At 38.6% G+C, this 20857-nt stretch overlaps 4 protein-coding genes and 2 pseudogenes across 9 annotated transcripts; 3 read left to right on the forward strand and 3 right to left on the reverse strand.

Moving 5' to 3' along the window:
* Positions 1-106: 106 nt before the first annotated feature.
* LOC110767244 (Tetratricopeptide repeat (TPR)-like superfamily protein) lies at positions 107-2055 on the reverse strand. Its single transcript, XM_021970725.2, has one exon. The coding sequence runs from the start codon at positions 1756-1758 to the stop codon at positions 187-189; it is 1572 nt and encodes a 523-aa protein (XP_021826417.2). The 5' UTR covers positions 1759-2055; the 3' UTR covers positions 107-186.
* A 198-nt stretch (positions 2056-2253) lies between these two features.
* On the reverse strand, positions 2254-4398 carry LOC148293571 (uncharacterized; annotated as a pseudogene).
* Positions 4399-5930: 1532 nt separating this feature from the next.
* LOC110748366 (dirigent protein 17 pseudogene) lies at positions 5931-7803 on the reverse strand (annotated as a pseudogene). The gene is made up of 2 exons (XR_015836408.1): positions 7583-7803; positions 5931-6782 (listed from the first exon to the last, which is right to left on the reverse strand). The product of XR_015836408.1 is annotated as a dirigent protein 17 pseudogene (transcript).
* Positions 7804-8993: 1190 nt separating this feature from the next.
* LOC110767226 (Pentatricopeptide repeat (PPR) superfamily protein) lies at positions 8994-11348 on the forward strand. The gene has a single exon (XM_021970702.2). It carries the CDS (start codon positions 9106-9108, stop codon positions 11107-11109), a length of 2004 nt encoding a protein of 667 aa, XP_021826394.2. The 5' UTR covers positions 8994-9105; the 3' UTR covers positions 11110-11348.
* Positions 11349-12563: 1215 nt separating this feature from the next.
* On the forward strand, positions 12564-14092 carry SGR9 (RING/U-box superfamily protein). The gene has a single exon (XM_021970735.2). The coding sequence runs from the start codon at positions 12682-12684 to the stop codon at positions 13504-13506; it is 825 nt and encodes a 274-aa protein (XP_021826427.2). The 5' UTR covers positions 12564-12681; the 3' UTR covers positions 13507-14092.
* Positions 14093-16400: 2308 nt separating this feature from the next.
* Positions 16401-18316, forward strand: LOC110767246 (uncharacterized). Of its 5 annotated transcripts, none has more exons than XM_021970731.2 (5): positions 16420-16725; positions 16856-17049; positions 17135-17255; positions 17405-17853; positions 17982-18316. In XM_021970731.2, exons 2-5 carry the CDS (start codon positions 17015-17017, stop codon positions 18241-18243), a joined length of 867 nt encoding a protein of 288 aa, XP_021826423.2. In that variant the 5' UTR covers positions 16420-16725; positions 16856-17014; the 3' UTR covers positions 18244-18316. The 5 variants fall into 5 exon arrangements, with proteins under 5 accessions (XP_021826425.2, XP_021826424.2, XP_021826423.2 ...); XM_088255630.1 differs by having other exon boundaries at positions 16420-16636; XM_021970733.2 differs by having other exon boundaries at positions 16401-17049; positions 17141-17255; positions 17400-17853.
* Positions 18317-20857: the final 2541 nt, after the last annotated feature.

Below are 20857 nucleotides of genomic sequence, written 5' to 3' on the forward strand. Positions count from 1 at the left end.
GTTTTAAGGAAGCTAAGAATCTTTTGTTCTTTATTCGTTTTTTCAATAAAGAAAAAAATTGGCGGTGAACGAGAAACATTGTTCTCAAAAAGTTTGCCATCATCAGTTCAAATGAGAATGGGTATATGGATGTAACAGGGAAAAAAATATAACAATCTGCCATTTTACAAGTCACACAGTTATAACTTATATGTATAAAGCATCATCAATCTCTTCCTCTTGCATTTCAGGCTCATAGCGTAAAGTCTTATTGTGGTCTACCAAACTATCCAAGACAGCAATAATTTCAATCATTTTGGGGTTTGAACAGTCTTCTGCTCTAAACCTGTGAACTTCATTACTAATCTCAATCCAGCTAAACCCAGGACTTGTTTTAATCCCTTTATCTTTCATCAACTTCCTAACTCTTGCTGCGTCATCCCAACATCCCACGCTAGCATACAGGTTTGCTAATTGTACATGGGTAGAAGCGCACTCTGGCTCCAGCAATAGCCTGCACTCTGCAGCCTCAATGCCGATCCACACACTCCCATGAACCCTACAGGAAGAAAGCAGTGAGCCCCAGATAATGGCATTGGGACGAATAGGCATATTTTCAATGAAACATCGAGCCTCTTCCAATAAACCAGCCCGGCCAAGAAGATCAATAACGCATGAATAATGATCTAGTTCTGGCTGAATACCATGTTCTTTGATCATTGAATTGAAGTAACGCCGGCCTTCTTGAACGAGACCGGCATGACGACACGAAGAGAGCACGCCTAGTAAAGTAATGGCATCGGGTTCTACACATTGCTGCCTCATTTCTTCAAAATGATCAATAGCCTGTGACGCAAGGCCATGCTGTGCATACCCTGCAATCATGGAGTTCCAAGATACATTATCTTTGCCATCCAAATTTTTGAATATGTAAAGCGCATCTTTAACATCCCCACATTTGCAGTACATTGAGATAAGAGCATTAGCAATGTGAATGTACGAATTGAACCCCATCCGAATGGTTTGGCAATGAACACTTCTTCCATGCCCAAGAGCTCCACTGCCTGTGCAAGCACTCAGAATACTTGCATACGTAAAATCATTGGGTTTTGAAGAATGTCTCATCTCACTGAAAAGCTGCAAGCACACATCAACGTGCCACTCTTGTGCAAACCCTGAAATAATGGCTGTCCATGACACCACATTTCTCACAGGCATTTCCTCGAAAACATGATAGGCATTCTGTAACTCGCTGCATCTACCATAAAAGCTCACCAAAGAGCTTCCAATATAAACATTGGCCACAAGCCCCCTTCTTATTGCTGCACAGTGATACTGAATCCCACTATGGAGATTACGAGAAGACCCACATGAGCTTATGGCATGTGACAAAACTCTTGCATCAATACGAAACCTTTCTGCGCATGATGGAGAATCAACAGAGCTAGAATCAAACAGTTCATCGAACAAAGTTGAGATTTTTATTGGCGAATTTGAATCAGAGAAAGCAGAGGCATTGCTGAAGTGTTCGGAATCTGACTGTAGAAAGTCCTGAATGAGCCGAAGATGGCCTTGGCCGCGACGCGCAGTGAGGGTTGGCTTTGGGGTGATGAGGTCGAGAACTCTAAGAGCATTGTGTAGCTTCTTGGTTTTCTGCGATGTTCGTGTGAGGTTGGGAGAAGAGAAGAATGGCTTAGAGTGTGATGAATGTGTTTGTAAAATAGATTGAGAAAGCTTCTTCCTGAAACTGAAAGAGGCGTGAAGGAGAATTCCATTCATTCGTGTGAACAAAGCCCATGAAGCTTAGCTGCCACTATTGATTGTTGAGCTTTTTCCTTTCCCTTTGTTAATCTGATATGTTGATTGCTGATCTGAGCTTAAAAGCTGTAGATTATGCCAGCAGCCTAACACTACTAAAATAAAAGTTTCGAATGTCCCTTTATTTTCACCATACCAATTTGCAGGGAAGTTCTCATTGAGAATTTTCTCCTCTAGCCATAAAAACGTAACATGTACGGTGCTATTAAAACATAACATGCCTTAAAAGTTTTTGAGTGGCAAGTTTTGTCTAGGAAAAAGGAAATAGAAAGAAGTGTGGTTCATATTCCCTTATATTTAACATCTTTCAGCTTAATCTACTGTTTCCAACCTTCGCAAAAATATTTCAAAGGACCTTATATTAAAATGCCACCCTCGTATCAAAATGAAATGCCCATGAATGACTGCATAACACAGATCATTGAAATCTCAAATCAGCTACTTTCATGGGAGCTCATAAGTTCAGTCATAGCTCTACCACTGAAGTTATGAGCTCCCATGAAAGTAGTTACTTATCACCCGACAATAAGGTATCAACATTGACATCTAGATTGTTTCCTACTGCAGATAACATGCCAGTTTCTTCCTGTCCATTTTGGAGGGCTGTCTAATGAACAGATTGATTGCTCAATGACATGTCTCGATGCCGTCTCCTTCTTAAAGTAGATAAGGTACCATCTTCCTCAAAGTTTTCTTCGCCTCTTTCTCCATGTAAATAAACCCACAACTTTCTGTGTCTGTCAAATTCTACACATGGATCAAATTCATAGTGCAGCCGAGACAGAGCACACCTAACAACTCGGCAAAGTTGTTCATCAGAGACATCTTCCACTATATACTGTGAGTGACGAACGAGAGTAGAAACATCTTCCCTGGTACCAATACTTACAGGCAATCTAGCAGCTGCATCTCTCACAAGACAGAGATTGGTGATATGAGGTGGTCGATCAGCTTTAAGCATAAAATGATCTCGGTTTCTATATGATGGCTTAGCACTGCAACTAGTTAGAGGAGCAACTGCAGACTTTCTACCATCCAGTGCTGTGTAAGAAAATGCCATATCTGGGACTAAAATACCTCAAAGCTTCCTCCCTTTGAAAGTACGTTCTTACTTCTTCAGAGCTCAGACTGATAGCATTCTTTCGAGACATCATGTCCCTGAACCATTCGCTTTCATCTAGTGTTGGTTGCATTAAAATCAAAGGTGGGGCAGGAAGGCTTCCAACTTAACGAAATCTCTCTTGAAAACTCTTGTATAGCAAAGGAATCAACCAACTTCACAAGCACATTATGGTGAAGACTCCAAGCTTTAGAAGATACATATTCCTCATCAGCATTGCATGAGTTAAAGTTGATGGGACCAACCCATGACCAATATTTACTGGACTTGCAATAGAAAGCGAGTGGCTTCCATCCTCTAGCTCCTAAAGGCGCTGTTTTGGATGAAAATATCTCCAAAACCCCTGTGACTAAATCCTGAAGGGGCTCTTGGGTTTGAAGAATAGAAGGATCCATTGGAGATGATCTAACACGCTCAAGAATCTTGTTAAGAGTGAGAGAAGGTAAACTTTTTGAATTGGTTCTAATGCCTTTATCTTTGAGAGAATAAAATCCAATTATCCCTTCAGCATTGCTAACCCCTTGATCATTTCCATACACCACATCATTGTCTTCTGCATGTGGAACAACCATTGCTCTTTGAATGGCAGTAAGGAGATGCACAATGGAGAATGAAAATCCAGTATGAACAGTAGGAATGGGCAATTTGAATCCCTGCCTTTTCAGCGGTAAATTTACTGGTGCTGCAACTTCCACAGTTTCTTTTTTTGAATAGGATCCGAATGACTATCACCCCTCGACTTCCCCTTCAAATCCTTTATGCTTGGAATCCCTTTCACACTATGCTTCATTCCATGTGAACGTAACCCACCATGAAGCTGACTAGGATCTTCATTAGCCAACTGTACCAAAGCATGCGCGGCATCTATATGACTCTGAATAGCCATTTGCCAAGATGGACGATGATGGTCTCCTTTGAACCCATTTTTCATACTTCTCAACAGCACTGCCCACAGGACTTTTGAGTCCTCCATTTTTCACTTTCCTCATTGAACCGTGACTTCCAGTTTCCATATTTCTTCAATCTCAAAATTGAAGGCCGTCACAGAGAAAAATCTTAGGTTTGACTAACAGTGTAAATAAATAGCATAGCAAATAATCGTAGAGTCATCATCATCATCATCATTTCTTGACACTGAAACTCCAGCATTAGTATTCACTACATCTCAATTCACTAAGGAAAAATTCCAATTGTATCCCTGGTCGAATTTTAAAAAAGGTAAAAAAAAAATGCAAGGACTGTTAATTGCTAAGAAAATTTAAGAACAATTCAAAATTCGCATAACAAGTTTATTGCGAAACAGCACTTAATAAAACAAAGGCTTTGTTTAGTCAACCCAACAAGACAATTCGTGAAAGAAACCCACAACAGATATCACGATTATTTATTCTAACGCACTCCAAATGTAAACTTGTTCATCATCACCACCACCTAAAGAGTTCATGAAATTCAATATTTACCCAAAAATACCCCTATAGAGCCTATGATACAACCTTTCCTGGAAAAAAAAAAAACAAACAAACAAACAAGCATTTGGCTTCATTGTGCAGCAAACCGGCAAACCAGGGGAGGAAGAACCAAAAAGGAGGCATACTAACATCTTAGAAAGAAAAAAAAAAAAAAGGGTTAAAATTTAACCTTGTGTTGTGATCTTTGTATAATGATATACTAAAATAACTGCATATAGTGTTTGGCAGCAGAGAAAAATGTGGGGAAATGAATAAGATGGTTGGTTTAGCTGCAACAAAGAAAAAGGCTACATTTTGTTTAGACAAAACACAATATACAATATAAAGCAGATTACTAAAAAGCACAAATTGTTTCAAGTTTTTTCATTTTCACAGAAACCAAATAACTTGATGAGAACAGAGATTGAAGGGTACCTTCCTTCCTAGTTAGCTACACCACTTGGTTTCTGAGGAGACAATTAAAAACTCAAAGCAGAGAGCAAATGGAGGAGCATTTGGTGGATGAAAAACCCTAGAGAAGCATATAGTAAGTACGGAAGATGAAGCGTGTAACAAAAGGTATTAATTTGATCTTTGTTTTCTTTTCTTTCTGGGGTTTTATGTATGTGTCGCGTTGTGACTTGTTAGTGAAGAAGACGATGCTGACATGGAAAAGCAAGAGTAAACTGACGGGGCATTGGTGATGTGGATGGATAGGGAAAAGACGTAAAAGGACAGGGAAGTTTTCATTTCGAAGTTCATTGATATTCCAGAGTTTTTGTTTTTTATTTCGGTTGACATATTGCTGAATTTATTCCCACGATATTGTTGGGATTTTAGCAAATACAAGCATTATGCATTAAGAAGCAATAAGAAAATAATCTAAGCTCTTTTTTTGATAGTTCAAGTATTCAAGTAGCTATTTCTAATTCTATCAAGAAAAAGCAGTAAGAAATTATTCTAAGTGCCAATAAGGGTTGGTTCAATTGATAAGGTCCCTGCACTATGTGTAGCCTCACTAGTGTTCGAGTCCCGCTGTCAATAGTCTTCATTGGTGCGCGATCTGAAATTTCCTACATAAACCCATAACGGTGTCAGCTGGCAGTTAGGTGCCACGCATAATCCTTTCGGCTCGAGGTTGTGGGTATGCCCTGGCGTTGGTGGTGAGAGTAGCCAATCTCCCCCTAAACTTTTTTTTTCACAAAAATGAAATAAAATAATTCTAAGCTCTTTCTCTTTATTTTCTATTTCGAGAGCTCATGAAAAAGGAGTGAAATCATGTTTGAATAATTATCTCCTAAAATGCCAACGAGGTCTAGCCCAATGAGAAATGACCTTGAATTACAAACCAAATGTCTTAAGTTCGAATCCCAACGGCATCATAGTTGTGTGTGTGTGAGAATCCCCCCTCCCATGTAGTTTAGACTATTGCTTGTACTCAAAAAAATAATTATCTCCTAAAAATATAACACATACTTGCAACCTTATAGAGGAAAGAATTGATTTTAAAAATTGTTCGACCAATGAGTTTTGATCGTGCAATGCAGGCAAGTAAATTACTCAACTTGATCAACACCCACTGATTAATCTTGTATTAGTAAAGCCTAACATGTTACAAGCAATACAACAATATCATTGACTAATATAACAGTCACCTAAGCCTCACTGTTCACCTTCCAATTCAGTGTCCATTTTTAAGTAAGAAAATGTTCTCTAAACCGTCTAGCAAGACCAGTTTTCAAATCATTTATCCTCTACACCTGGCTGTTTCGGGTCCATTGGAATGTAAATGTAACCCCATCAACCTTTCTTTATGTTCACTGTTTATGAACCGTTGGAGTTCATCATCGAAGCATCTTCAGGTACTTTGGGGTTCATCACTGAAGCATCTTCAGGTACTGAGGCCTTCTTTCCCTTACTTCCCGTGGTTTTGGCTTTATGTGTTCGAGATTGAGCCATAGCATACCTAGATTTATGGACAGTTTTCTTGCTTTTCCTGAGAATTTTTAGGGCTAATGTTTTCAGTGGAACCATGATGTCCAGGGGCAGTAGCACTTCTTTCAATTCAGTCCAGTCGAGATCTTCAAAGTCACCATCTTCATACACCACCCTGTACCAGCCTGATTCTTTATCATACTCAGTTACTGTACCAGAGTAGTATTGCTCTCCAAACAACTTTCTTACTTCCCTTCCTTCCAACCATTCACCAAAGTTCATTTTTCCATGGGATTCTGCATCATGCACAGTATTAGAGAAAGCAAGAGGAGTGCCATCACTTGGGGGAATCTCAGGCATTCCATTAATGACAATAGCAGGCTCCCCAGGTAACTCATAAATCTCTGCCGACGAAGGCTCAACTTCCTGCTCATTGCTGGTGTTTTCCATTCCTAGAACTCTTTCTCACATATGTGAAAAGGCTGCAGTGATTTTTATAATTAAGAAATCATTATCTGACCATAAGATGAGTATAATTCTTCAAATTCAAAAGTTGCAATGCAAGAAATGTCAACAATTTAAGTAATCGACTAGAAAAGTTACACCAAGAACTGTAGAAGCAAGCACATGACGGGGAGGAGACCAAAGACAATTGTGAAAAGTAAACATGTAGGACTGGCAAAATCTAAACTCGTCCTGTTTCGGTTTGGTATATAGAAGTCTCAAAACTAACAAATTCTAGCCCCTTGCACTATTGCAAATGCAGATTGAAACCTCCCAAAGAAAAACAGCGACAGATTTCTCACTGAGGCATTTGTTCAAACAGATGGTACCCTGTAGGCAGTAGGAAACCTCCTCAAGGCAAACATGGATTAAGTTACCATTAAGCCCCTGTAAAGTCTGAGATGCAAAGATTTTGGTGAACACGTAGTAACTTTGCAAGAATGAAGACGAGGTCACTAACTCTAAATCCAAATTTATCAAAAATTATAAAAGGTACCAAATTCATCAAAGTCCATGCAACCTCTCACTGTCACTACCCAATTGTTCCAAAAGGAAAATATCAATTAATTCAAGAGTATCCAAGAAAAATGCATTTTCCAATTAGCTCGGCTTCAGCTCGTGCAAGAAACTAAAATCTAAACCCACAAAAAAGCACAAATTGTAACTGCAAACGTATAGAAATCACACATTTCTTCGTAACTTGCATATCAAAAAGTTAACCCCAGTTTTTCCAGAGAAACACATTTCAGCGAAGTGGGTTTTGCTTGAATGAGCTTACCGCTGAAAATTCGGAGAAGAAGAAGAAGAAGAAGAAGGATGTTGCGATAGAATTCCTGCTGCTGCTGTAACTTTTCTTCCTCTGTATGCTTGAATCTTGTACAAAAACCAACAGCAAAGCCCTTCAATTGTTTCAGGTGAACCTGATTGAATTTTCTTTTTCTTTACTTGCTTTATAGTTAGGGGATAGGAAGGTAATTTCAATCCAAAGGGAATATTAGCGGGTGAAGCCTTTTGTAAGACTCACTTGCCGGGTCGCTTCGCTTTTTCCACCTATAAAATTGGCGCGAGCGAATTACAATTTTTCTTCTGTTTGATTCTTTTGCTAAGGGGGAAAAAATCCCTAATTAGAATTTAGATCTATCATTTCCATGTGGATGCCCAAAACCTAATTTTTCTCAACTCCGATGGATACAATATACTCTCAACTCATTGGAGAATGTTGAAAGAAAAATAGGTTTGTTTAATAAATAATCCATTTTTATGTCAACTGAAAAGAAAAATATATATAAATGTTATAGAAAAAAAAAAAAAAAAAAGCTTAAAACTTGAGATAGGTATAATCATAGGACCCAAAAAAAAAAAAGGGAATAATATATGGTCCAACTCACTCGATTACTTACAGTTTTATATTGAATAGGGTCATGACTTGTCATACCATTGCAAACAATTTTAAATGTAACTGATTAGTCAAGTATACACTACCTCCTCTCAAAATAAATTGTCACATGATAACTCGGTAATTGTTCTATGAGGAATGCGTATTCATCAAATTACAAATTGTCACATGATAATTCGGTTAACTGAGTAATTATAGGAAGAATACAAACTGTAAGGGGAGAGGGGTTTCTCACACACTATCAATGTACCATAAAAGCACTTCCACTCTTTTGTCATGGCAAAGGGTAAGGGCAAGGCAAGGGCTGTTACTATTTATGTGAATAGTGGCAGCCCTTGCAAAAGACTTGTGGTATTTCCATCCATTGCCATGGCAACAACTATTCACATGAGATATAAAAAAATTCTGAATTTTTTTGTATTTTTTATATTTTTTTTGTTGTTGTTGACGTCAGTAAACCTAGGCTAGAGCACGGGCTCATTTTGCCTGAGAGCTGGCTTGGTTTCGTGGGCCCCAACAGCTTCAGCCTGCTAGAAGACGAATTTGGGGCTTGAGCCCCCTCCTGTCCTGGTAAGGGCTCAACGCTGGAACCGCTCTAAGGGTTCGAACTTAAGACCACTAATTTGCAAGTCAAAGTCACTTTCCTCTAACTAGACCCCGTTGGCAGAGGAATGTGTATTCTAGGAGTAAAATTTCCCCATCACTGGTCTTTTTAGGGTAGTTTTATTTATTTATATGTATATATATATATATTCTTGCATACAAAGCTAACTTTAAGTATTAAGGAATTTTTTTTTTCTTTTATAAGAACCGGGTCCAGGTATAGTGAGAAAGAAGATGTAACATAGAGAAGCTATAGCTATAAAAGGAGAAGCAGTTAAGCTTGTACGAATAATAACAAATGAATGTGGTTTGCAAAGCCATTGAACGTTCAAATCTCGGCCACCACCAACGGCTACGTCCAACGAGCCCTACAAGGCCTCCACAGAGTCGATGTGCTCGACTGCGGGGCTTATGGCCAACTCATTCAGCACTGCACAGACCGCCGCCTGCTCCGTCAGGCCAAGCAGCTCCATGCCCGCCTCGTCCTCTTCACAGTCGTGCCCAGCAACTTCCTGGCCTCAAAGCTCATCACTTTGTATTCCAAAACCAACCACCTCAGCCAAGCGCGCAAGGTGTTCGATCAAATTCCCCACAAGAACTCCTTTTCATGGAATGCTATGCTCATTGGGTATTCTTTTAACAACATGCATTCCGAAACTCTGAAGCTGTTTTCAGCTATGGTGTCTTCGTGTTCGGACGAAGTGAAGACTGATAATTTCACAGTTACGTGTGTCTTGAAGGCTTTGGGGGCTCTGCTTTCCTGTTCAAGATTGGCTAAGGAGGTTCATTGTTTTGTTCTGCGTCATGGGTTTGATTCAGATGTTTTTGTTACTAATTCTTTAATAACTTACTACTCGAGATGTGATGAGCTTGGATGGGCGAGAACATTGTTTGATAGGATGCCGGACAGAGATACGGTGTCGTGGAATTCGATGATTGCCGGGTATTCACAGGCTGGTTATTACGCAGAGTGTAAAGAGTTGTTTCGGGAGATGTTAAGATTAGGGAGGTTAACGCCTAATGGGTTGACAGTGGTTAGTGTCTTGCAGGCATGTTTACAGTCCAATGATCTTATATTTGGTATGGAGGTTCACCAGTTTGTGAATGAGAGTCAAATTGAGATGGATATTGTTCTTTGTAATGCTCTCATAGGGCTATATGCAAGATGTGGTAGCTTGGATTATGCTGAAGAATTATTTCATGGGATGAGTGAAAAGGATGAGGTCACTTATGGTTCGTTAATTTCGGGCTGCATGTTTCATGGGTTTGTTGACAAAGCCATGGATCTTTTTCGAGAAAGTAAGAAGCCAAGATTAAGTACTTGGAATTCTATGATTTCAGGTATAGTTCAGAACAACAGGCATGAAGGCGCCTTAGATTTAATTCGTGAAATGCAGGCATGTGGTTGCAAACCAAATACCGTGACACTGTCAAGTATTCTTCCTGCAATATCCTATTTATCAAATCTGAAAGCAGGGAAGGAACTACATGCTTACTCTGTTAGAAACAATTTTGATGCGAATATTTATGTCGCGACTGCTATTATCGATACTTATGCAAAGTTGGGGTTCGTTCATGGGGCACAGCAGGTTTTTAATCAATCAAGAGGTAAGAGCTTGATCATTTGGACGGCAATAATCTCAGCTTATGCATCCCATGGAGATGCTGATATGGCTCTTGGTTCTTTTTATGAGATGCTAAATAATGGCATTCAACCAGACCAAGTGACATTTACAGCAGTCTTAACAGCTTGTGCTCATTCTGGAGTGGTAGATGAAGCTTGGAAGATCTTTGATGCCATGTTTCCGAAATATGGCATTCAGCCCTCGGTTGAGCATTATGCCTGCATGGTAGGTGTTCTTAGCCGAGCTGGGCGACTCACAGAAGCTGTAGACTTGATTCACAAAATGCCAGTTGAGCCGAGTGCTAAGGTTTGGGGTGCACTGCTTAATGGGGCTTCAGTTTCTGGTGATGTAGAATTGGGAAAGTTTGTCTGTGATCGTTTGTTTCAGATTGAGCCTGATAATACAGGGAACTACATCATCATGGCAAATTTGTATTCACAAGCTGGGAGATGGGAAGAGGCAGATAAGGTCAGGGAGAGAATGAAAGAAGTTGGACTGAGGAAGATTCCTGGCAGCAGCTGGATTGAAACAAGTGATGGATTACAAAGCTTTATAGCAAAAGATGTATCAAACGGAAGAACCAAAGAGATTTATGAAATATTGGAAGGACTGCTGGGGTTGATGAAAGAAAAAGGTTATGTTTTGCAGGATGAATTAGATGAGGAGAGTGTTAACAATTGAGCCAAGATCATCATAACTGGAAGGCTCAAGCAAAATGGGAATTGGATGAGGGTTTAAGAACTACCCTATTTATAAGAAGTGGCACCTGGATGCTGTGCAATATTACAGGTCTGTTAAATTCAAGTGTTTTAATTGCTCAGAAGTAGGAACAAGTTTCATTCATCATTACAAGTGTACTATGCCTTGCAGTTCAATTTATTTGATTGGGTGTTTCTATTTACACCCACTTTTTTATTGTTTATCACACTCATTCTTTGATTAAAAATCTTATCACTATTTGACATATGCCTTTTGAGATCCCAATAGTTGTAAAAAGCTTTTGGAATGAACCTGGCCATACTTTAACAAAGCTAGCTGTAGATTCGTTCTTGCTGTTGAAGGATCCAATGATATGTATGACAGGATTTACCATTGTGTCTTCTCTAGAAAATGACCAGGGTACCCAATGGGGGATTACCTGCATACCCTACCACACAGTGACACAGGTTGGAAAACATGTTGTTTAGGCCCCCAAGAGTTCTTATAGAAGCAAGGGACATAATGGTAATTAGACACTCATTTTCCAAACTCAGATGCAAGCTGAGAAATTTACTCAAGTTCCAATGAAGATTAGTCGGAGCTGTAGGCGGTGCATGTAAGTGTGAAAGGTGACAGGAAGCCTTGAGAAGCGAAGAATATTGTGGTATGGTTGCTAAGTTCCATCTGCTTCATTTGCATTATTAGCAGTGCAGGGGACAAGAGGAACGAGCCATGGATGGGCCAATTGTTTTTTTTTTCTTCTACTTGTTTTGCTTGATAAAATTCATAATTATTGTGGTTATGTAGATATAATTAAAGAGGAAGGACAAATGGGCGTGAACTGGACACTAACTTAGGGACAAACAAACCTAGATACCCCAGCGACTTCATTCAATTCAGCTACCCCACAACCCAATGCACTAGTATTGTTGCTAAGTGCTAACAACTCTCTTATCGCAACTTATCAAGTTTGGGTTTTTGCTCTATTATTTATTTTGTAAAGAGATTGAAGGGGAACAAAAACAATAGCTCACATGGTAGAGAATATTAAACTCCAAATATGTATTATCAATGGATTGAGATTACTCTCAACTGTTAAAATGTCAGAGTTCGACTCTCATTTTTCTCCTTCGCAAGTCTTTAATTTTTGCTTATACTTCAACAGATATGTACCTCAAGTTCGAACTCCAATAATACATTCCGCTCCCTCTTCTAAATTTTGACAACAAAACAAACCTCCACTTGTACCAAAAAAATATTATCAATGCAAAATCGACAGCATGTAATGACAAATGGAAGCTGATATAATGTGAATGTCAGGACTTTGATTTATAAGTTTTTGATCCATTACAAAAATCGTGGCTACATAATAATCCACAGCATTTAGCAAAAGAATAGAACAAAAGTTCAAAGGGGCATAATGGTCATCACAAGAGACCACCATGGCCAAACTAGTCCAGCCAAAATTCACACAAAAAGCCACAACATTCCTCAACCTTTTCCACTCACTATAAAAACAGTTAAAAGGTGAAAGTCCAAGCACACGATCCCATAATGGAAGAAACAACGACAGCAGCAACGACAACAATCATGGCTGCTCTGGCCACACTCAGCCCACCCCAACTCTCAGATCTCACCCACACCATCCTCTCTCACACCCACCACCACCACCTCCGCCTCTCCTCTCTCCTCTCCTCCCCCATCCTCTTCTCTCTCACCCTCCACCGCCTCAACTCCCTCTCTCTCCCACACAAGACTCTCCTCATCGCCAACCACCTCCTCTCCTCCCTCCACCACCTCACCCTCCACTTCCAACTCAACCCGCCACCGCCGCGTGTCAAGCAACGAGACCTCGACTCTGTTCTGCTGCTCCTATTGCTCTGCGACGTACACCAGCACAACCCAGAAGCCCTCCAAGCACCAACCGCAAAATGGCGCGAAATTCTGGGCAACTTGTACTCTGAAGACATGTTGACGGTGTCAGGCATTGGGGTCTATAATGGGTCGGCTTTGGTTACTTACATTGAGGTGCTGACGAGGTGCTTGAGATTTGTCAGTGTCATGGGTTTTTGCTATGGCGGGAAAGTGGGGAGAGAGGTGGCGGCGTCGCCGGCGGCGGTGGTGGCGCTTCCGTCGGTGGAGGTGAGAGGTGGCGGGAGTGAGTGTGTGATATGTAAAGAGGAGATGAGAGAAAACAGAGATGTGTGTGAATTGCCATGTCGGCACTCGTTTCATTGGATGTGTATTTTGCGGTGGCTGAAGAAGAGGAACACTTGTCCATGCTGTAGATTTAGGCTTCCCACCGATGATGTATTTGGGGAGATCCAACGGCTGTGGGAGGTTTTGGTTAAGATTGGTAATGAAAGGGGTTTAATCTAAGGGCATTGATCAGCTGAGATCAGGTACCAATCTTCAGTAGATTTAACTTAATTCCAGTGATCGTGTATTTTTCTTGATACAGGCGATATTATGGGAGGAGGATTCGAACACACACGATTTCAGATGCAAAGATAACTGCTCTTAATTACTTAAACTACAAGCCCTTATCGAGTAATTGTGTATTTTAAAGTTGTATACGATTTCAGATGCAAAGATAACTGCTCTTAATTACTTAAACTACAAGCCCTTATCGAGTAATTGTGTATTTTAAAGTTGTATATGTAATAGTATATGGTGATCATAAACAAGTACACGTGTTTCAATCAAATGGGTTATGGATTTTCTGGCTGTGAAGAGATTTATTTAGGATATGGGGGGATTGCAATTTGCATGGATGTGATGAATGGCGTGTAGAGAATCACACATATATAATACTTGATATTGACGCATGTGGTTTAGGGCTATAGGAATATGTAAATGAGTTTCGTAGCTAATAATGAGACTACGAGAGCCAAACAGATGTTTTATGTGTGTATTTATCAAAAGCCAATGGTCATAATTGGTTTGATAGGGTCATGAAATATAATCCATTTTTGTTGATTAAATAATTTTCCACTCCAATAACATGAGGTTTTAATCTACTTGAAACCATATTACTACCACCTCAAAAAGGCATTTCTCTTTTTTTATTTATATTTATTTGCAATTTCAAATCCCTTAATTGCTTTCAACATTATAAAACATTTGGTCATTGGCAATTGAGGGTAGACTTGAAAATTGCATTGAAAAATATAGAAGAAGTGTTGAGGGTAGCTCTAGATCCAGCTGCCCCAAACGAACTAATGCAGGAAGTTTATTGAAACCATTGAATTTAGAATATGGTAAAGTAGCTCCTAAGTGGGGAACTACTCCTGGGTCTCGCAATGGCTCTATTTGCAACATACTAATCACACATACAATAAAAACAAAACCTCTATTGGGAACCTAAAAATTATAATTCACCTAAGTTCAGATCCAACTGAGACTCTTGACACAACACCAATTAAATCAAGTGGAGATTTTGGACACACTAATAAAACCAACCCTATAAAGTAAAATCTGGTCAGTTCCTAAGATTGAAAACATTTTTTGACCAAAAATGAAATTAGCCAATAAGAAACCAAATCCCCCTACATCCATAAAATGTGAATGGGCTCCGTTTTCAGGTTGGCCAATTATTAGAAAACTTTAGGCGATGAAGTCCACCTAGGCTGAACCACAACTAAATGAGCCCAAAATCACTCCGTAAGCCCAAAACCAATGCAAGAGCTTATGGTTTTATGGAGCTTGGAGCTGACAACAGCTAAGATGTTTTTATAAAAGGTGGAAAAAGGGAGACTCTAATTTTTATTTCTATTTTGAAATACAAGCGATAGTCTAAACTATAAGAAAGAGGAAGGTTTCTCACACACACACTACTAAGAAGTCATGGGGGTTCGAAACTTAAACCACTAGTCTACAAGTTGATGCGCTTTTCCACTGGGTTAGATCCCATTGACAAGGACACTCTAATTCTAAGCTACCTGAGATTGTTGCAGCATTTTAAGATAACTAAATAGGTTTAAGCTTCATTAGGAGCAAATGTTGCAGCCTGAGCTTATCCATAACACTGTCACGAAGATCATTTATAGGTAGCTTCTTTATTAGGAGCAAATGTTGCAGCATTTGAAAGCCTATCGTAGGTATGGGAATGTTTACACATAAACAAGTTCAAGAGACTAAACAACATGTTTAGCTATGGGAATGTTTTTCAAAACATATATATCGATGCTGGACCATTCTTGCTCTTCCAACTGGATTGATATTGAAATCATGAAAAACTTGGAAGGATAATCCGCTGTGCCAAACCAAAGGCCCACTCACAATAATTTGAAGTGGTCCAGTCCAGTTAATGACAATGAGTGTGCTTAAAGCTCTTGCCTTCTTATTCATTATATATTCAATAGGGAAAGATGAAGTTTGGTAAGTAGATGTATTGATGGCGCATGATCAAATAAAGAAATATGCTTAGTCATTTCTTTGAGTGCAGTTCAAGCCAATCAACTTTTCACACCCTTAAAACAGAAATTATATTCACCTTTCATTTTTTATGAATGATTATATATGAAATACAATGATTTCAATTTTTACACCAAAGCATACACAATTGGACATGATAATGGTGACTTGGGCAGTGGTGTTTTCTAAATTGTTCTAGTAAAATAGAAGGTGGTGCAGCCACCTACCCAAGAAAATGGTGGTGTCAATTTTTTGAGGAGATCCCATCTAGAAAACAAATTCAGAATTTGACCCAAGAAAGAAACAAATTAAAAATGGAAGTGGGGCGTTTTTAACATTTATATCCAAGATGCGGGTGCATGTGAGTGTTCATTGCATATGTCTGCATCATATATGTGAATGCATAAGAAAACAGAGAAACAAAGATTTATCTGCAAATTGCATTGTTCGATATTCAACTAGTGTCCAATTTACACAGGCAAACACACTGTTTTAGTTTTTGTGCTACTGTTTATGTCAGAAACAGAAAACTATAATGACAGAAAATGTGAACAAAAACCATTAGCAAGGTGGATGGAGGATGAGGACAATTCATTAAAATCACATGACAGTAACAGCCAGAAATAGCTGCATCAAGAACATTTACTTGTATTATTGATGTCCTTCAAATTTCAAAATTTTAGATCTATTTTCAAATTTTTAGATCTATTCATATATAATATCAACCCCCCTTTCCCACCTCAGCAGAAGCCTGCAAATCAATAAATGAAGTCTGTAGCTAAAACTAAAATGGTACTCACACATCTGATACATTAACTGCTCTAAACTCCCTGCTTATTAGAAAACAAAAACAATATGGTAGAATTAACAAAACCCTAATATGATTTAGCATTGAGTGCCTTATCAGTGATGAAAGAGCTCCAAGGCAAAAAGGGGAAAGTGGCCTAAAAGAAATGGAAGGAGTGAGGACAAAGGATGGGGCATGGTTTAGGTGCACAACTTTAACAAAAGTGGTCAAGTGCTTAAAGCCAAGGCAACAAAATAAATGATTTTGTGTCCATATAAACTTTTGGCTGAGGGCATAAATGAACAGGTAAGACTTTGGCAGATGATCACAGTTACCAACAACATACTCTGAAGTACAGAGGCAGTGTCACCTGTAAATGAAATATCTCCCACCTGGTATTGAGCAAAGACACTACTGTTCTTGGTTTTCTAAACATTGACTCTGGCATCTGTGTTTTTGCCAAGTTTAGATTCTCCACCAGAAAATAAAAAGAAGGGACATTTCAAGTTTTCTTTTTTTTCTTAGGATTTTATCAAAAAGGGCAGAGTTGAATTTTGAAGAGGCGGAAAGTGGCTCTTGAGTAGAGTTGAATATATAGTTGGGGGAGAGTGGCTCTTGAGTACAGTTGAATACTGAAGATTGAGATCAAGAATTCGCTGCATTGAAAGACCAAGTAGAAAGACAATGATTGCTGCTAGCAAGGAAGATGGAAAATGGAGGTGGGTTTCTCTCTCTCTCTCTCTCTCTCTCTCTCTATCTCTCTCTCTCACCATTGTTGACAATGTGATGTGGGTTTTGTGTCAGTGATAGGAAGATGGAAGGAGATGGTGGTTTGAGGACATTGGAGTGCCTGAGAGGAAGACTGCTTGCAGAGAGACAAGCTTCAAGGGTTGCAAAAGAGGATGCAGAACTCATGGGAAAGAAGGTAATTTTCTAATTTCAATTACTGTTGAAGGCACTGAATACTTTTCTTTTAAAAAATTATACTAACTCTTAAGTAAAATCTAGACTAGAGTAAGAGTATGTGTTGTCACATTCACATTATAATGTTCTAAATTGTTGGGGTTAGAACAGTTGATGGAGCTAAAGAACCAGCTCAATGAAGAAATCAAATTGAAGGACAGAGCTGAAAAGAAGCTCAAATTTTTGAAGAGAAAGCTTGAATCTTTGAAAATTTCCTCCACATCAGTAGAATCCCAACAGTCAAGTTCCTCCAAAAACAGTGAAATATCTTGCAGTCAATCCACTACTACTTCATCAGCAGGCTCCAATGACCCAGAAGCCCATGAACCCAAATCCAAAGTTACAGAGTCAGAAACCTCAGAAAATTTTGATCGAAGTGTAGCAGACACCACCACATCTGAGCAAAGCCATGAAAGTCTCTTCACTGAAGAAAACACAACTGCTCAAAGTACCAGTGCTTCCAGTTCCAGTTCAAGTTCTAGCATAAGATGTCCTTCCCCAGAAGGGTTTTGCCACAACCCAACTCACAAATCTGAAGATTCAAAGATTGATGAAAATAGGTATGCAAGTCCAATTAACCTGAGAAGTTCTTTCAAGCTTAGTGTGTGTACTTAAAAATGTTCTTGGCATTCCATGTTGGGATTTGCTAAATTAAGCTAATTAAAATAAAATTTGGCAATTGTTTCAGTTATTCAAACATAAATTCTTCAATGGCAGAGATTGAGAATTATGAGAATGGTCACTTGGATTATGTTGATAATACACTTGCATTAGTACCTGTCGGTATGCCTGCTACCTGTTACACCAGCACTGAATCGAAGCCACTTAGTGAAAGTGTTAGACAGGTTCTTGATGCTCTCAGGAATATCAGAGAAAATCTTCAAAGCTCAATGGAGAAAAGAAGTATAATTAGAGCTGGCCTAATTGATCAAACTCAAACATGCAAATAGTAATAATTAATAAAAATGTATACATCCCTTTTATATGAAATAATTAGTACTATATACAAGTATATTAAATGAATTAATATTTGTGTATGTGGGTAATAAAGTTAATTCAACTGGGCAAATTCACTCACAGAGAGCATGTGAATTTGTGGGGTTTGATGTCCCCATTGGTGCTTGGATCTGGGTCCCAACTTTTGGCCATATTCTTCTTTTGGTTTTCTCTAATTAACTTTTGTAGCTTGAGTGAAAATTGAATTTTGGGAGGTGGTTGGATATGGCAGCTTGATTCATGTGACCTGCATATCTTAAGATTTTATTGTTGAGATTTGGCCTTAGCTCTCTACATTTGTTGGCTTGGTCTCTGGTCTGCTAGCAAATCAATTTGAATTTTGACACATGTATAAGAGAGCCTGTATGATGATTTGAATAGATTTGGTTCTAAAGGTTCTTTTTTTTTTCTTATTTAATCCAAATTCTTAAATTTAGAAATCATTAGCCAATGCGGGATTACCACAGTGGTTGTGGCCTCTTTCTTTCCCCTACTTGACATCCAGGATCGAAACTCCAGAATTTCTTTTTTCCCAATATAATAAATAAATTAAAAAAGAAGCCATTTGAGTTTTTACTTTGTGAAGCCATCTGGTAAGATTTAATTAATAATTAAGCTGAACAGTACTGCCCATAAAAGATTTAAGTAATAACTGGTTTGGGCTCTGTGCTAAGATTTATGCATGGTGTGAAAAATGCCCATAAAAGAACAAGAGTTGCTAAACACAAGACATGGATCTTCTCTTAGTGTGGTTTGCAGTTGAGTCAGTGCTTTGGATTACATGCAGCCCATCACATGTTCAAGAGTGCTTCTGCACACATGCAATGGAATTTTGTATACAAGTATTCTCTCGAGATGGCATTCGGTTTAATTAATTGTAACTGAAGTGATCTCAAAATATTTAATTCAACAATTGGAGATTTTGTGGGTTGTGGCGCTTAGCAATTCATTCATGTTATAACATGTTGAACTTCCTGAAGGGATATAGTTTTGCATACGGTTATATTATATCTCGAGATAGTATTATCAATCCACTCATGTTATGATACGTGAAATTTTCAATTAAAAACATGTTGTGTTGACTAATATAGCGTTATCAGTCCACTCATATTGTTTGCGTTGCTTTGACGTTTCTTAATGAATTACTTATTTAAACCACAAAGAGTCCACATTACTAATATAATCGGCATATGCCTTCGTGTAATTTATCGACATATTTTTTCTTTTAAACAACGAGAAGGAATGAGATTTGAATTTACGAATTATTCTAACATTAGAAAGATAAATATCATTAAATCAAGAGACAGTTGATTACTACTCTGTAGACACTGAAGGGGCCAAAAATAATATTCGTATATAAAAAACTGTTCAAGCAGGAACCCAAATAAACCTTGGCAAATTGATTGGCAAATTGATGGGTCAAGTCCAAGTTCCATGTTCACAAGTTAATTTCAGAATGTTTGGAAACGAAGGCCACTGAGAATGTGACTGGTACTTTCACAAATGGATGACACACAGAACAGAAGGCTTGGTTTGGCCCTAAAGACAGAGAGCCACATATCTCAGGCTCAGGCAACCACAAAAGATTAAAAAGTGGGAGAGCTTATTAGTCCAAAAAAAGCAGGCAATCCCCGAACGCCACATGCCGAGATTAAAGTTAAAACAAAACGTGACTGATGGATAATCTAGGGCTAAAATTTAGGGTTTGCCACGTATGGTTGAACCGCAATTATAAACTTCATGTAAGAAAGCTTGAAATGAGTCGACCCAGCCATTAATGGACGGCAACCAGTAGTGTAAATTAGGCAGGGGCTTTATTTTTAGTGGTGGACATGAAATAATAAAACTTTGATATAATTTTTTTTTGTGTGTGGCCAGAGCTAGGAACAGGTAGCAGAATTTTCTCACACACATGGAAATTCGAATATGATATCACTAGTCTGTAAGGTAAGGCCATTTTCTATTGGGTTAGACCCGTTAGCAACTTTGATGTATAATCTTAAGAACAAAAGTCGGTGCAAAAAAAATTTGAAAAAAAATGGAAGCATTTGTGGCTCCATTATTGGTGTGGAGTGCGTGTACCACCATATATTTTGGGCCTCTCATCTTCTTCTCGTGATGCAAAGAAAATGGACCCATTCTTTTGCTTTGAACTTGCAATGAAAACTCAGATGCCCAGAGTCAACTTCAGCTTCTGTGTGTTTGTATAAATTTAATTATTTATAATTATGATGTTTCTATTTTTGTTTATATGTGGACATTAAGATTATGTTATGCAAAAGGGGCATAATCGTGGTTTTGATGCATTGGCCGAATGGTAAAATTAGTGTTTGCACTGTCATGATGGTGTGACGTTTGGTACATATATGCTCATGAATTCTATAGTTATGCATTTCAAGTATTTAAGCCAATGGGGTCTAGTCTCCAGCGATTATGGTCTCAAGTTCGAACCTCCATAACATCTTGATAGTATGTATGAGAAAAAATTTCTAAACATATAATTCGGGTGGAGACGGAAAAATTAGAATGATAAGAGAAAAAGGGAAATATTATCAAATACCTTCAATA

Source organism: Prunus avium, chromosome 6, assembly GCF_965620075.1.
Source record: "Prunus avium chromosome 6, drPruAviu1.hap1.1, whole genome shotgun sequence".
NCBI lineage: Eukaryota > Viridiplantae > Streptophyta > Magnoliopsida > Rosales > Rosaceae > Prunus > Prunus avium.